General features: G+C 43.3%; 1 protein-coding gene across 4 annotated transcripts in view; it reads right to left on the bottom strand.

Moving 5' to 3' along the window:
* Positions 1–583: 583 nt before the first annotated feature.
* UBE3B (ubiquitin protein ligase E3B) overlaps positions 584–12,609 on the bottom strand; it is a 45,605-nt gene continuing 33,579 nt past the window's right edge. For all 4 annotated transcript variants that reach the window (XM_083146148.1, XM_083146132.1, XM_083146141.1 and 1 more), the window contains exons 23-28: positions 12,251–12,316; positions 11,432–11,490; positions 9,359–9,541; positions 7,170–7,281; positions 6,964–7,056; positions 584–2,973 (exon numbers count right to left, since the gene is read on the bottom strand). In XM_083146148.1, coding sequence (XP_083002274.1) covers positions 2,782–2,973; positions 6,964–7,056; positions 7,170–7,281; positions 9,359–9,541; positions 11,432–11,490; positions 12,251–12,316 — 705 coding nt within the window. In that variant the 3' untranslated portion in view covers positions 584–2,781. The remainder of the gene's footprint in view (positions 2,974–6,963; positions 7,057–7,169; positions 7,282–9,358; positions 9,542–11,431; positions 11,491–12,250; positions 12,317–12,609) is intronic.

Here is a 12,609-nt window from a genome sequence, read left to right as displayed (position 1 = left end):
AACCAGAATAAGAGCCATTGTGTATAGCTTTACATGTAGGTGACATGCTGTTCTTCTCTGATGTGGGAGGGATGATGGACACAATTCTCTGCTCCTGCACTTTCCTCTTAATATATCATTGCCATCACCTGTGTTGAAGTACCTTTTTGTTTAACACAGATGATGGTAATCATACATTAAAAAGAAAGTGCAGGAGCATTGTGTCCCTCCTGGAGAGGGTCACATTGGGAGGTATGTACTAGACAAGTGTGGTGTTTTCATTATTAATTGGTTAAATCCCATATCTTTTTATTTTCCATATTTACTATTTAGTGGTAACTTCGAGGGTGGTGGATTATGTTCCCCAAAATATCATGTACAGTATATGACATATAACCATGGAGTTTTCAGGAGATGAGGGCTGAGTGTGTCAAACTCTGTAAGGTGCACCAGTATATCACATACACTCAGATACCCAATGACAAACATTAATAGTAGACTATTTTTTTAAATAATTGTATTTCTTCATTTGTAACTTCTTTTGAAGTTCAGGATGCTGCGCATGCAAGCCTCTTGTTTGCAAAAATACGTTATGAAACTAAAATAAAAGGGTATATCGATTTATTGTAAAAGAAATGATTAATAATTTATTTAGCATTTGTACAAGCAGATATTGTATGGCAGGGCCTTTCCCCCTTTACACAGTAAGGGGGTTCCCCCCTCATTACTTCCTGGAATAGCAGTGCTTGCAGATTTCCTGTTCCTATCGCAGATACCGGATGAAATCGTAGGATCCCAGACTGATGGCAGCATCGCACAACAGGGTAAGAACACAACCTCATGTCTCACAGTCATTTAAAACTTCCATTATAAAGAAAAACAAATCCCTATTAAACATATAAAATGCTATAATAGCACGGTTATTGGACTATGATCATTGTTTAAATAATTCTAGTAATATTTAGCTGTGGTTGTCATGGATTATGTGCATATACATCATTTTCACACAATCAAAATAATAATCCATTATACAGGTGATATCATGGCCATTGCATCGTACAGGATCTGCAGAAGATAACAGTATAAGGGTAGCAAACTGTGAGCTTACAATTGTAATCGTGTTCTATAAATGTTTTGCATATAGAAACCCAGTGTTTAACAGGTGCGAAAAGAGGGATTTCAAATGAGCCATTTACAGTACCATTTTTGCCTGCAGCGATTTACTTCCGATCTACAGAAAGAAGACGCAGAATAGATTTAAATTGACATAATACATATGTGCTTAAAATAAGTCTTTATCAAGTTCCTAACTTTGTGCAGTGTTCAAAAGAAGTAGTCAGGTGGACTACCTGGTGTATGGCTTTCTTTGCTGGCAGCCTCAACATAAATATCTACTGTTACTCTATGGGCGGTATTCAATGCCTTCGGCGAGTGGGTTTGTACAGCAAGGATAGCTTTTCCATGCCGAAAACAAGCCATCCACTCCGTCAAACCCCCTCGTTGTCCCCACATTTTGTGGCGAGCCCCGCCATTGTAATGGCCACACTCTCCGTTTCCACCTTGCCTCAGGGAACAGGCAAGGTAGAAACAGAGAGTGAAGAGGAGCGAGTTGAATACACTGACAGCGAGCTATCGGCACTTAACGTCGATAGTAGTTTGCCGTCAGAGCATTGAATCTACCCCTATGTGTGTTACTCTATATACACACATATACATATATTTTGACAAAAGCGCATTAAAGCACCGAAATGTTCATAATTAAGATGCATATGTGAGCTTTATTTTTCTGACCGGAAAAAAACATAACTGATGTTTCAGAGTTGTCATTCGCTTGAGAGTAAGAGCATGACCACCCTGAGAGAGAGAGATCAATGGCATAGAGCTATCTACAACAGTTCTCCTACCCTACTAAGCAGGGACATGTGAAAGTAGACTGACGCAAAGGATAAAGGGATGGCATGACTGGAGTTATGGAAAGGGAGGTCATTAGGTTATTTGATCACTTGCACAAATTAAGGATCTCTGCAATAAATAAATGTCTATTTATAGAATGTACGTTTATACCAGAAATACATATTTATATACATTATAGTGGTGGAGAATATGCTACTGATCACAAACAGGGAAGTTGCACAAGTCTACTAGAAAACAAGTTATAGATCTTGTGTTCATACAGGTTGAGTATCCCTTATCCGAAATGCTCAGGACCACAAGCATTTTGGAGAAGGGATTTTTTCGAATTTTGGGAAAAAAAATTCTTTCATACTTACCTGTACCCCCGATGGTGCCTCGATGGTCCCCGACGTTCACAGTGGCCTTCAGGATCTCCTTCAGTGGCATCTCCGGTCCCAGGGGTGCAGTGCGCAAGTGCGCGGACACGCCGGCTAAGTCACCGGCGCAATGCACCCCTGGGACCGGAGGTGCCGCTGAAGAGGATCCCAGAGTCCGCCGTGGACATTGGGGGACAAGGTAAGTATGAAAAAAAAGGGGCGTGGGCGGAAAAATAAAAATTTGGAAAAACCACGGTTTTCAGAATATTTAGGTTTTTGGAATAAACGGATAAGGGAGACCCGACCTGTACTGGATTTAGTAAGTAAAACCGGTGTAAAGAAAGTGCCATAGTATGTACTGTACCTTACACTAACAATACCAGGGAACTAGTTAAAATATTTTAAGTCTGATATATTAGCCACCATGCTGCACAAACTTCAAACAATATGCTCTGCAGGTGGGTACAAGCCTCACTGGCGGGAGATTGATCCTAAAAGTAAGAACAGCAGAGATGAAATCAAAACAAAAGTGCTAGGAAAGTTCAAAGCCAGTGTTCATGCTGATAGCATAGCGGAGCTTCTCCCTCAAGATCCCCTTCTTGCTATAGTTGGGTAGTTTTAGAAGGTTGAAACAGGTAGAGGAGGTGGGGAGACGACCACCTGGCTCCCGTTTCCTTATGGTAAAGAAACCACGCAGAACACTTCCCAGAGTGTCTCCAGTATCCTAGAAAACAGATAAAAATATTGTTAAATACGAACACTGCTCTGTGCTTTTATAAATTGTGAAGTGGGCAGTTTAGACTATTCACATGATACCAGCAGCCAACACTGACCACATAGTGCTGATGAGAAACGCTTAGCACATACTGTATAAACATACACTTTATGCTGTATGTGATATATGTGCTGGCTGAATCCCCCTGGAATCGGCAGCGCTGTTTGTATCTGGCACCGTTCAGCACCTGGTACTTTGCATAAGGCTTCAAATTTCTTTCCTCTGAAACTAGCCAATGGTAGTCTGGGGGCGTGCTTAAGTGGAATGCTGACATTTGTATTTAACTTTAAACTTACAACCAGGTTAGAGCTTTACCTCTATCTAGTGTGAAAAAAAGATGCAAGTATTTATATTTTTATTTAAAACACTGGGGTAAATCTACTAAGATGGGAGTTCTATTGAAGATGGGATGTTACGCATAGCAACCAATCAGATTTGATCTATAATCTTCTAGAGGGTGCTGAATAAATAAGAAGTAGAATTTGATTGGTTCTATGAGCAACCCCCATCTTCAATAGAATTCACATCTTAGTAAATTTACCCCAATGACTCTGGAATGCGTAGTGCTGGACACACTGCCCAAACTAGAAGATTATCCTTCGACTCATTATTTCCCTACTCATTCTTCTTCCCCTGCCTTCACCCAAGATCTGCACAAAGCCAACACCCGTGACATTTCCCAGCATAAGCCATGTAAGAGGTCTCCAGAATGCTCTTAAACGACTTGACCAAACATTGAGCTTCCTCTTGTAACATTGATAAGGGACTTTCTACTACTTGAATATACATACCTCTTTTTTATCGGACGCACAGAACTACATAAATAAATGGATGATCAGAACAATTATTTTCAGGTCATTTGCAATGTAGGCTGTTAGGTGGCCATACAGTTTCACAGCAGTGTAAAAATCCCTCCTGCATCCGTTTCAACACTGTTCTATATATTGGTGTTAAACAGAGAATCTAATACAGGCTGTTACTAAAGGCTGTCAGTTGTTATCCCTCTGTCGGCATGATGGAATTGTATATTAGATATACTCACCATCAGAGAGACTAATTATCTGACCGTGTATAGCCAGCACAAGTAGCAGCTACATTATTGTTACTGGCAGATGTGAGTAATGCTGGGTACACACTGGGCAATTTACTGCGGCAGCCGTCATAGGTACCTATATTGGCGATGCCGCAGAAGAAAGATACTGAGCATACACACTGGCCTATATTGTTAACAATATTGGTCCGAGAAGTCACCCCCTCTCCTTCTCTACATGCAGTCCCTGACGATATTGTCAGATTGAGCTGCATGTACAGACGTCAGGGGGAAATCGTTAACGACCCACAGCTGAGCGCATTGTTAATGATATCAACTGTACACACTGGACAATATATAAGCAGTATCGTCCATATCACTGACGATCTATCGCCCAGTGTGTACCCAGATTAACACTACTGGGATTAACTGCATTCCCTGAGGGTTCTGACACCTACTGAGCATATCAGTCTGAGGGTATGCTTTGCTAGTATACAATAATGCTACAAAGCTACTGTACCTGACAGGGGCGGATTGGCCCACCGGGAAACCGGGCCATTTCCCGGTGGGCCGGCCGTAAGTGACATAAAGTGGCCGCCTTAACCTCTGGCTGGGCCGCGGACCGCCTCCTGACCGCGATCTCAGCGGTTAGCGGCCGCAGCCCGGCACTTTGCCCACAGCAGACATGGCCGCGGGAGGGCTGCTGCGCTTACGCGCGCAGCACCTCCCCAGCCCGTTCCCCCTCCGCCCGGCAGCTGAACTTACTAGCTCAGCAGCTCCTCCCACAGCTCATGCTCACATGATCCCCAGAGCAGCGCAGGAGTTTTTCTCATGCTGGGGATCAACAAGTTACAACAGGATCGGCACATCACTATACGCTGGCACAGGCAGCTATGTCGGCTCAGCATGAGCAGATAAAAAGTGCCTGGGAGTGAATGAGTTACCTCCCAGGAAGCCCCGCCCCCTCCCCTGTGCACTGCACACACGGACGTGCTGGTTTAGAGACTCGCCTGCAGCAGCTGATTGTGTGTAACCCCGTGAGTACACAATCTGTGTGTAGCTGCACCTCTTCTCGTGTAGGCAGAGGAAGCTTTCTGGTTTTCTTTGCATTTAAGTATAAGTGTACCTGAGGAATGTGCTGCCCGGAGAGGGGGTTAGCTGTATAACAGTACACTCTATGGAAGGAGTACAGACTGCATAGTGCTATAATGTACAGTAGTATATGTGAGTGTGGATCATCTAACAGACCACACTTAGGTCAACAGTTATTAGGTCGACCATGTTGGGTCGACAGGGGGGAAGGTCGACAGGGTTGTAGGTCGAAATGGGACAAAGTCAACATGGGTTTAGGTCAACAGTAGTTAGGTTGACATGGGTTTTTCACTGTTTTTTCTTACCCGAATGTTGACATGGACACAGTTGAAGGTGAACCGCAGCCCCTCGCATCGTTAGCTTCGCGATGCTTCGGGCACACTATTTTATTCTCCCACCACGCCCTAGTGGATGGTAGGGCATGAAATACCACCTGTCGGCACATGTCGGCTCAAAAAACAGTGAAAAACCCACGTTGACCTAACTACTGTCAACCTAAACCCATGTCGACCTTGACCCATGTCGACCTACAACCCTGTCAACCTTCCCCCCTGTTGACCCAACGTGGTCAACCTAATGACTGTCGACCTAAGTGTGGTCTGCTAAATGACCGTATCCCGTATATGTATGGTATGAATGTATCTATTGCAACCTAAGTAGGGAAGTGTGTATCAGTAAATACAGCGCACAACACATAGCTGTGTGGTTTTGTTGCAGTTTTTCCTTTATAGAGCTGATCCCTGTGTACTGTGAACTTTGCATGATACATGCTGCGGCTTCCCTAATGTGTTTGCTGCTTTGTGTGGGTGCCCAATGGCTCCCTGATGACACACAGGGGTCAGTGGTTTCTGACTTGATACCCCAGTCACTTTGGGCAGAGCAGCTTTCTCTGTCCCTGCTATCACCCTATTCCTTGGCACCGAATCTTCTGGACCCTTCCAGTTGTCTCCCAGTACTACATGAGTTTGCTAACAATAGTGCTGACCTCAGCAATTGCTTGGCGAATGAAGCTTGGCCTGTGCGAGCACTGCTACAAAGAATATTTCCAGCTTAAAGCCACCACAGCAGCGAAAATGGGGCATGGCCTAGTTGAAATAGGCCACACCCCCATATCACTAGGCCACACCCCCCAAAAAAGCGGCGCGCAACTGGTCCCCCCCTTCGGGCCACTTTGAAGTATTTCCCGGGCTGCTTTTAATTCCCAATCCGCCCCTGGTACCTGACCTATGTCAGGTCACCACGCCATCTCCCAACCCCATATGGCTCCCTTCCACTCTATTCCTGCTACATGCTTATCCCACCTATTCCCGCCACAATGGCCCTCTGTCCTCACTGACTGGCCTATCCCATTGTTGCAGTGGGAGCCATTCGGGAGTCAGTCACAGTCCCACTATGCATGTACGGATGGAACAGACCTCAGCAGATTATTGTATAGACTAGCGAAATGGACCGAAGTCACTACTCCGCTCTGACACTTCCTATTCCTCCTATCTTCTGCTGCAGGATGGCTGTCCCATCTCTGTTGCCAACAGTAGAAGCCATTGCAGAGAGAAAAGGGCACATGTCACACTGCGCATGTTGAAGATTGGACAATACCACAGTCATTCATACAGACTAGTAAACGGATTCAGCATATACAGAATCATCTCAGCCTGTTGGTCTGACCCCTCTCCATCCTGGCAATGAGACCTGTTGGTGTGGAGGGGAGGAGTGTGCTCCTAAGGCTCAGAATGCTCCTATCATCTCAGGACATTCTATTCTCAATTATTATTATAAATACATATTTCTAACCTGTCAATTATTCAGAAATATCTTACCTGATCATCGGATACTTCCACACAGCGAATGGAGAATGGAGGTTTGAGGTAGGCAAACCCTAACAGAGGAGGTCGAGAGCAGCTGGTAATAAACTGAAAAAAATCATGGTTCAAGTGTTTGGATGTTATAGGAATCTGAGCACATATACAAAAGTCCTAGGTGATCATTTTTCAGGAGAACAGTAAGAATTGCTGCACATCCATACCTTTAGAAACATGGCTTTTTCATCAGAGGTAAAGTCATTAGCCATAATATCCCACAGCCAAATAATAACACGATGACTGCCGTGGAAACCTCCATAGTACACAGTGTGCTTCCTGACAAGAAAATAGAGTGTACGTAAGCATAGTAATGTGGGTATATAAAGGAATATATATATATATCTATATGTCTATATCTTTTCAGATTTTAAAGTCTGTATGAATACATTTCAAAATCTGATATATGAGGTAGAGACTAATTTAATGGCTAAACTATCTTCAAGGCAAAAACGACACTAGAATTATTCACGTGGCTAAATGACTTATTTTGAAGCTCCCAATAAAATAATCTGATTGCAGGGGATGTGGCAGCTACAGGACTAAAGATATATAGTGTGATGCTAATGTATCCTGCTGAGGTCCCACCTCTGCCCTTCTGAGAATGCAGGAGGACCTGCCCCGTGACTGTATGCAGTGAGGCGCAAATATAACAGCTGCATGTTGGAAGAGCCTGGAAGGAGCTGCTCTACATTCAGATATCATCAATACAGTATCCATAATAACTTCAATGGAGTATATAATGGGTTTGTTATAAAACCATCCACATATCTTTAGAGTTCCATGGAAATTTACCTTAAAAACGGGATACGGTCACTAGGTCGACAAGCATGAAGGTCGACAGGGTCATTAGGTCAACAGTCAAAGGGCCGACATCGGGTTTTCCACATTTTTTTTCTTTTTGTAACCGACATGTTCCGACAGCAAGGGGACGCAGTTCTACGTTTCAGTGTCCATGTCGACATTCAGGACAAATTAAAAATGTGAAAAATCCCATGTCGAGCTTTTGACTGTTGACTTAATGCTTTGTGTCAAATGCCACGTTGACCTAATGCTTTGTGTCGACCTAACCCATGTCAACATTCATGCATGTCGACCTAATGCTTGTCAACCTAGTTGCTGTCAATGATCCATATGCCTTATAAAACTGCTTACACTTTCCTTTATTATTAATGTGAGCATACCCCCCCTTCCCTTCCATCTATTCTACCATTTTCTCACTACCCCATTGTTACTATCCATGAAGTATAGAAAACATTGCTGAAATGTCATAAACACACCATGTTCTTTACTTACTGGTTTATAAAACATTGCAGTAAATTTACTAAAGCTTCTAAGAGAGAAATGTAGTTATGTTGCCCATAGCAACCAATCACATTCTGTCTATCATTTTCTAGGATGCAAATAGAAATGTAAGCTAGAATCTGATTGGTTACTATCAGCAACATCTCACTTTTTAACTTTTAGAAGCTTTAGTAAATGTACCCCATTGTGCCTCTAATACCAAACATGTCAATGACACTTATTTATATTGCCATCAAAAACAAACTATAGAAATCTATCGATGAAAATAACAACCATAAAATAAATAGTCACAGATCTGCGGTGCAATTGGTGACGTGTTCTGACCAGGCTTTTTTTCACGGCTTAAAGTTCTAAAGGTCATGCTCTAAGCTGGTCTCACATCATTAAGTATATCCCTATAGATTGTAAGCTTGCAGCAGGGCCCTCTAACACCCAAGTCTGTTGTTACCCAGTTTGTTTTATCACTGTCTACTATTGTAAAGCGCAACGGAATCTGCTGAGCTATATAAGAAACTGTAAATAAATAAATTAAGTAGTGTTGCCTTCGGTACTTGTTTCCTAGCACGGTGCCCATCGCATCTCATACCATAAGCCATACAATGGTATGTGATGTGACGCGATTGGCACCCGATGGTATACAATTTAAAATTGTATATCATTGTATATGGCATACAATGCCATACAATGCGATGCGATGCGATTTAAAATTGTATAAGCACCCTTCGGGTTGATGTTCATAGTGGGGGTGGCGTGGGGGTGCATTTAACATTGTAAGTACCCATTAGGGTGCTTATACAATTTAAAATCGTATTTGGGGGACATGTAACATTGAATAAACCCATTAGGGGGCTTATACAATCTAAAATCGCATCGCATACGGGCATATGGCATGCGATGCGATGAAAAAAATGCCATGCGACTGAATATCGTGGGCGCCGTGCTAGGAAACAAGTACCTTGCCTTCTCATTTAACCGAAGGCTGTATTATAGCACCAACAACTCTCCAAAATTGACATTAAGACAAACCATACACCTTAAGTATTTTACTCACTTGAGATCATCTAAATCTATCTCAGCATTGTCTCCTGATATAAGACGTTGCAGCTCAGGAGCAGAGAACATGCGTATCCACTCTGGGCGGATGATGGAGCGGAAGCCACTTATTAGAGCAGCTGTCTGGTTCTTAATCTGTGTGTGCATGCGGAAGTGGGCCATGAGGTGGATGTAACTGATCCTGTAATGCAGAGGAGAGTTAAAGAATCTTAATTTTAATTTCATCTTGTTTCAGGAAAGTACAATCCTATCTGTTTAATAAGCTAGGTACACATTACATGACAAATTGTTCTGACACGGTTTGGAACGATACATCGGCCATATTGTCTATTGTGTGCTCCCGTGGATCATTTGCAGGGTCACAATTATGGCATGCTGCACGCCCAACGGCACAATCCTGGCAACGATGTTATGCAGCCAATGCTATATCTTTCAGTGTGTAGGTTATATTGGTCATGCTACGGTATACGTGGTCTTATGTGTCCTCAGACGAGAATCCTGGACACCTCTCATATGCAGACCCTGCGCTTCATCCCCCCTGGCGATTGATATACGCTACAGCTGTAGTGTTGTTCGGCTGCACCTGAACAGCTTGTTTGAGGAGTAGATGAGAGGCTTGAAGAAGGGCCTTGTGAATGGCTCTGAGTTCCAAGATTTTTATTGGAAGAATGGACTCGTTGCTTGACCACTTGCCCTGGAATCACACTCCTTGGGTAACAGCGCCCCAACCTCTCAGACTTGCGCCTTTTGTAAGCAGAATCCAGTCCTAGATTACGAACCTTCGCCCCTCCAACAGGTGGGATGGTTACAGCCACCACGCCAGAGATATCCTGGCCTGAGGTGAAAGGCATATCAACCGATGCATCTGCAGATGCGAACCCGACCAATTGCGCAGGAGGTCCAAATGAAACCCCCTGGCATGAAAGCAGCCGTATTGTATTACCCGTAGGATGCAACCATCCTGCCTAAGAGACGGGTACACAGGTGGACTGAGACCCTGTCCAGTCTCAGAACTTCCCTGACTAGAGACTGAAGCGTCAGCTGGTAGAAAAACCCTTTGGGCCACAGTGTCCAATACCATTCCCAAAAACTAGAGCCTCTGGGTTGGCACCAGGTGGGACAATTCAGAATCCTTCCATGACGTTGTCCAATCTATGGTGATCGAAAGCAGTTCCCTGGACCACGTTTTTTTCAAGAGATCCTCCAGATACGGGATAATATTGATCCCCTGCATACACAGCAGCAACATTATCTCCTCAATTACCTTTGTGAATACCCTCAGAGCAGTGGACCGTCCAAAGGGCAAAGTCTGAAACTGGTAATGCTCGTCTAAGAGAGCAAAACTGAGGCATATTTGATGAGGTGGCGTTCTGTGACGTTGTCCAATCTATGGTGATCGAAAGCAGTTCCCTGGACCACGTTTTTATCAAGAGATCCTCCAGATACTGGATAATAATGCTCCTGAAACTGGTAATGCTCGTCTAAGAGAGCAAGGTACTTGTGTACTATCACAGCCCCCATCGCATCGCAGACCATAAGGCATGCGATGGTATGCGATGAGATTTCCCCCGATGTCATACAATGTTAAAATTGTATAGCATTGTATATGGCATACAATGCCATACAATGCGATGCGATTTTAAATTGTATAAGCACCTTAATGGGGGCTTACAATGTTAAATGCACCCCCACTATGAACGTGAACCCGAAGCGTGGCGAGCGCAGTACGCGCAGTACGCGAGGGGCGTAAGCACCCATTAGGGTGCTTATAAGCACCCATTAGGGTGCTTATACAATTTAAAATCGTATATACAATTTTAAATCACATTGCTGTGCATCGGGTGTATGGCATGTGATGCGATTAAAAGTCGTGCGACTTAATATCGGGGGCGCAGTGATAATACACAAGTACCGAGAGCAAAACTGAGGCATATTTGATGATACACCCCCCCCCCCCCCCCCCCCAAGAAACATAAAGCAGCAGTAACAACACACTTCATAACAGAACAAGAAGTCAATTTTATAATACAACATTTAACCTTGCAGCAATAAAATAAATCTCAGTACTCACTTGTTTTCATTGGTAACTGCCATGGATTTCCCTCCTGGGATAAGCTCATGACATACCAGCTGGAAAATATATAAATACATATAGGTACTTTAGCCCAACTTGCACGCAGACCCAATTCTATTCAATATTAATAAAAAAAAGCACGAAGTACAAATATTTACAAACTATCACTGCGGCAGTGTGACTAAAGGAGCCCCAGTCACTTACAGTGAATCCACAATCACTGTTTCTACCAATGGGCCTGATTCAGATGTCGTTACAACTTTGATGGTGTCGTATCACTGAGAAAGGGCCGCTGCATTGGCATTTGGAATCAGGCCCAATGTGCCTGAATATGAGCCAAAACTCTGTGGGGTAGATGTATGAAGCAGTAATAAGGGAGGAGAAGTGATAAAGTGGTTCATTATCACCGGCCAATCAGCTCCTGGCTGTTAAGTTACAGACTGGGTTTAAAAAGGGACAGTTAGGAGCCGATTGGCTGGTGATAAAGTACCAGGCACTTTATCACTTCTCTTCCCTTATCACTGCTTCATACATCTACCCCCATGTCTTGTACATACTCGTGAAAACATCTTACATAAAGGACCCATGTCAGCCTAGTGTTTTGCAAGTTCTTTTATAGTCCCCCAATGGAACATATGTCCGTGCTATGACTAATGATTGAGCGATATACAGTATGTAAAGAAAAAGCCGCTGCTACAGTTTTTTGCTTGCCTGTGCAGTATTTCTGTACCACTTTATTGATCAGTTACATGACTAGGTTAGTGATTAAGGGGTCTAAGGCAAAACTCAGCACAAACAAAACAATCACTCATATACCTGACCCATGACGTCTTCATCATAAGAAAGTGTGAGTCCTAGATCACCAATATCGCCGTCGTAACGCTGCAAAATATTACATATGAATCAAACTCCATGCCAAAAACAGAGTCGTCTGTGGAACTTCTGCAGAACTGCCATATACTTTTATGTGATTTTACTATGATTAGCTGAACAAGGAGAAGAGCTTTGCACAGTATCAAGTCTTCAAAAAAATGATATGCTAAGAATTTTAAAAAACATGACCAACCGTTTCCTAACGGCACACACTTAAGTATACTGCACAGATGTATAAACATTAAGCAGGAGAATGCAGAAGACAAGAGAAAACAAAAATGTAGATGAAATAATTCGCAACC

Source organism: Crinia signifera, chromosome 1, assembly GCF_055691185.1.
Source record: "Crinia signifera chromosome 1, ASM5569118v1, whole genome shotgun sequence".
Lineage (NCBI taxonomy): Eukaryota > Metazoa > Chordata > Amphibia > Anura > Myobatrachidae > Crinia > Crinia signifera.
Note: the sequence above shows the minus strand (reverse complement) of the source record. Positions and strands in the feature narration are given on the sequence as shown.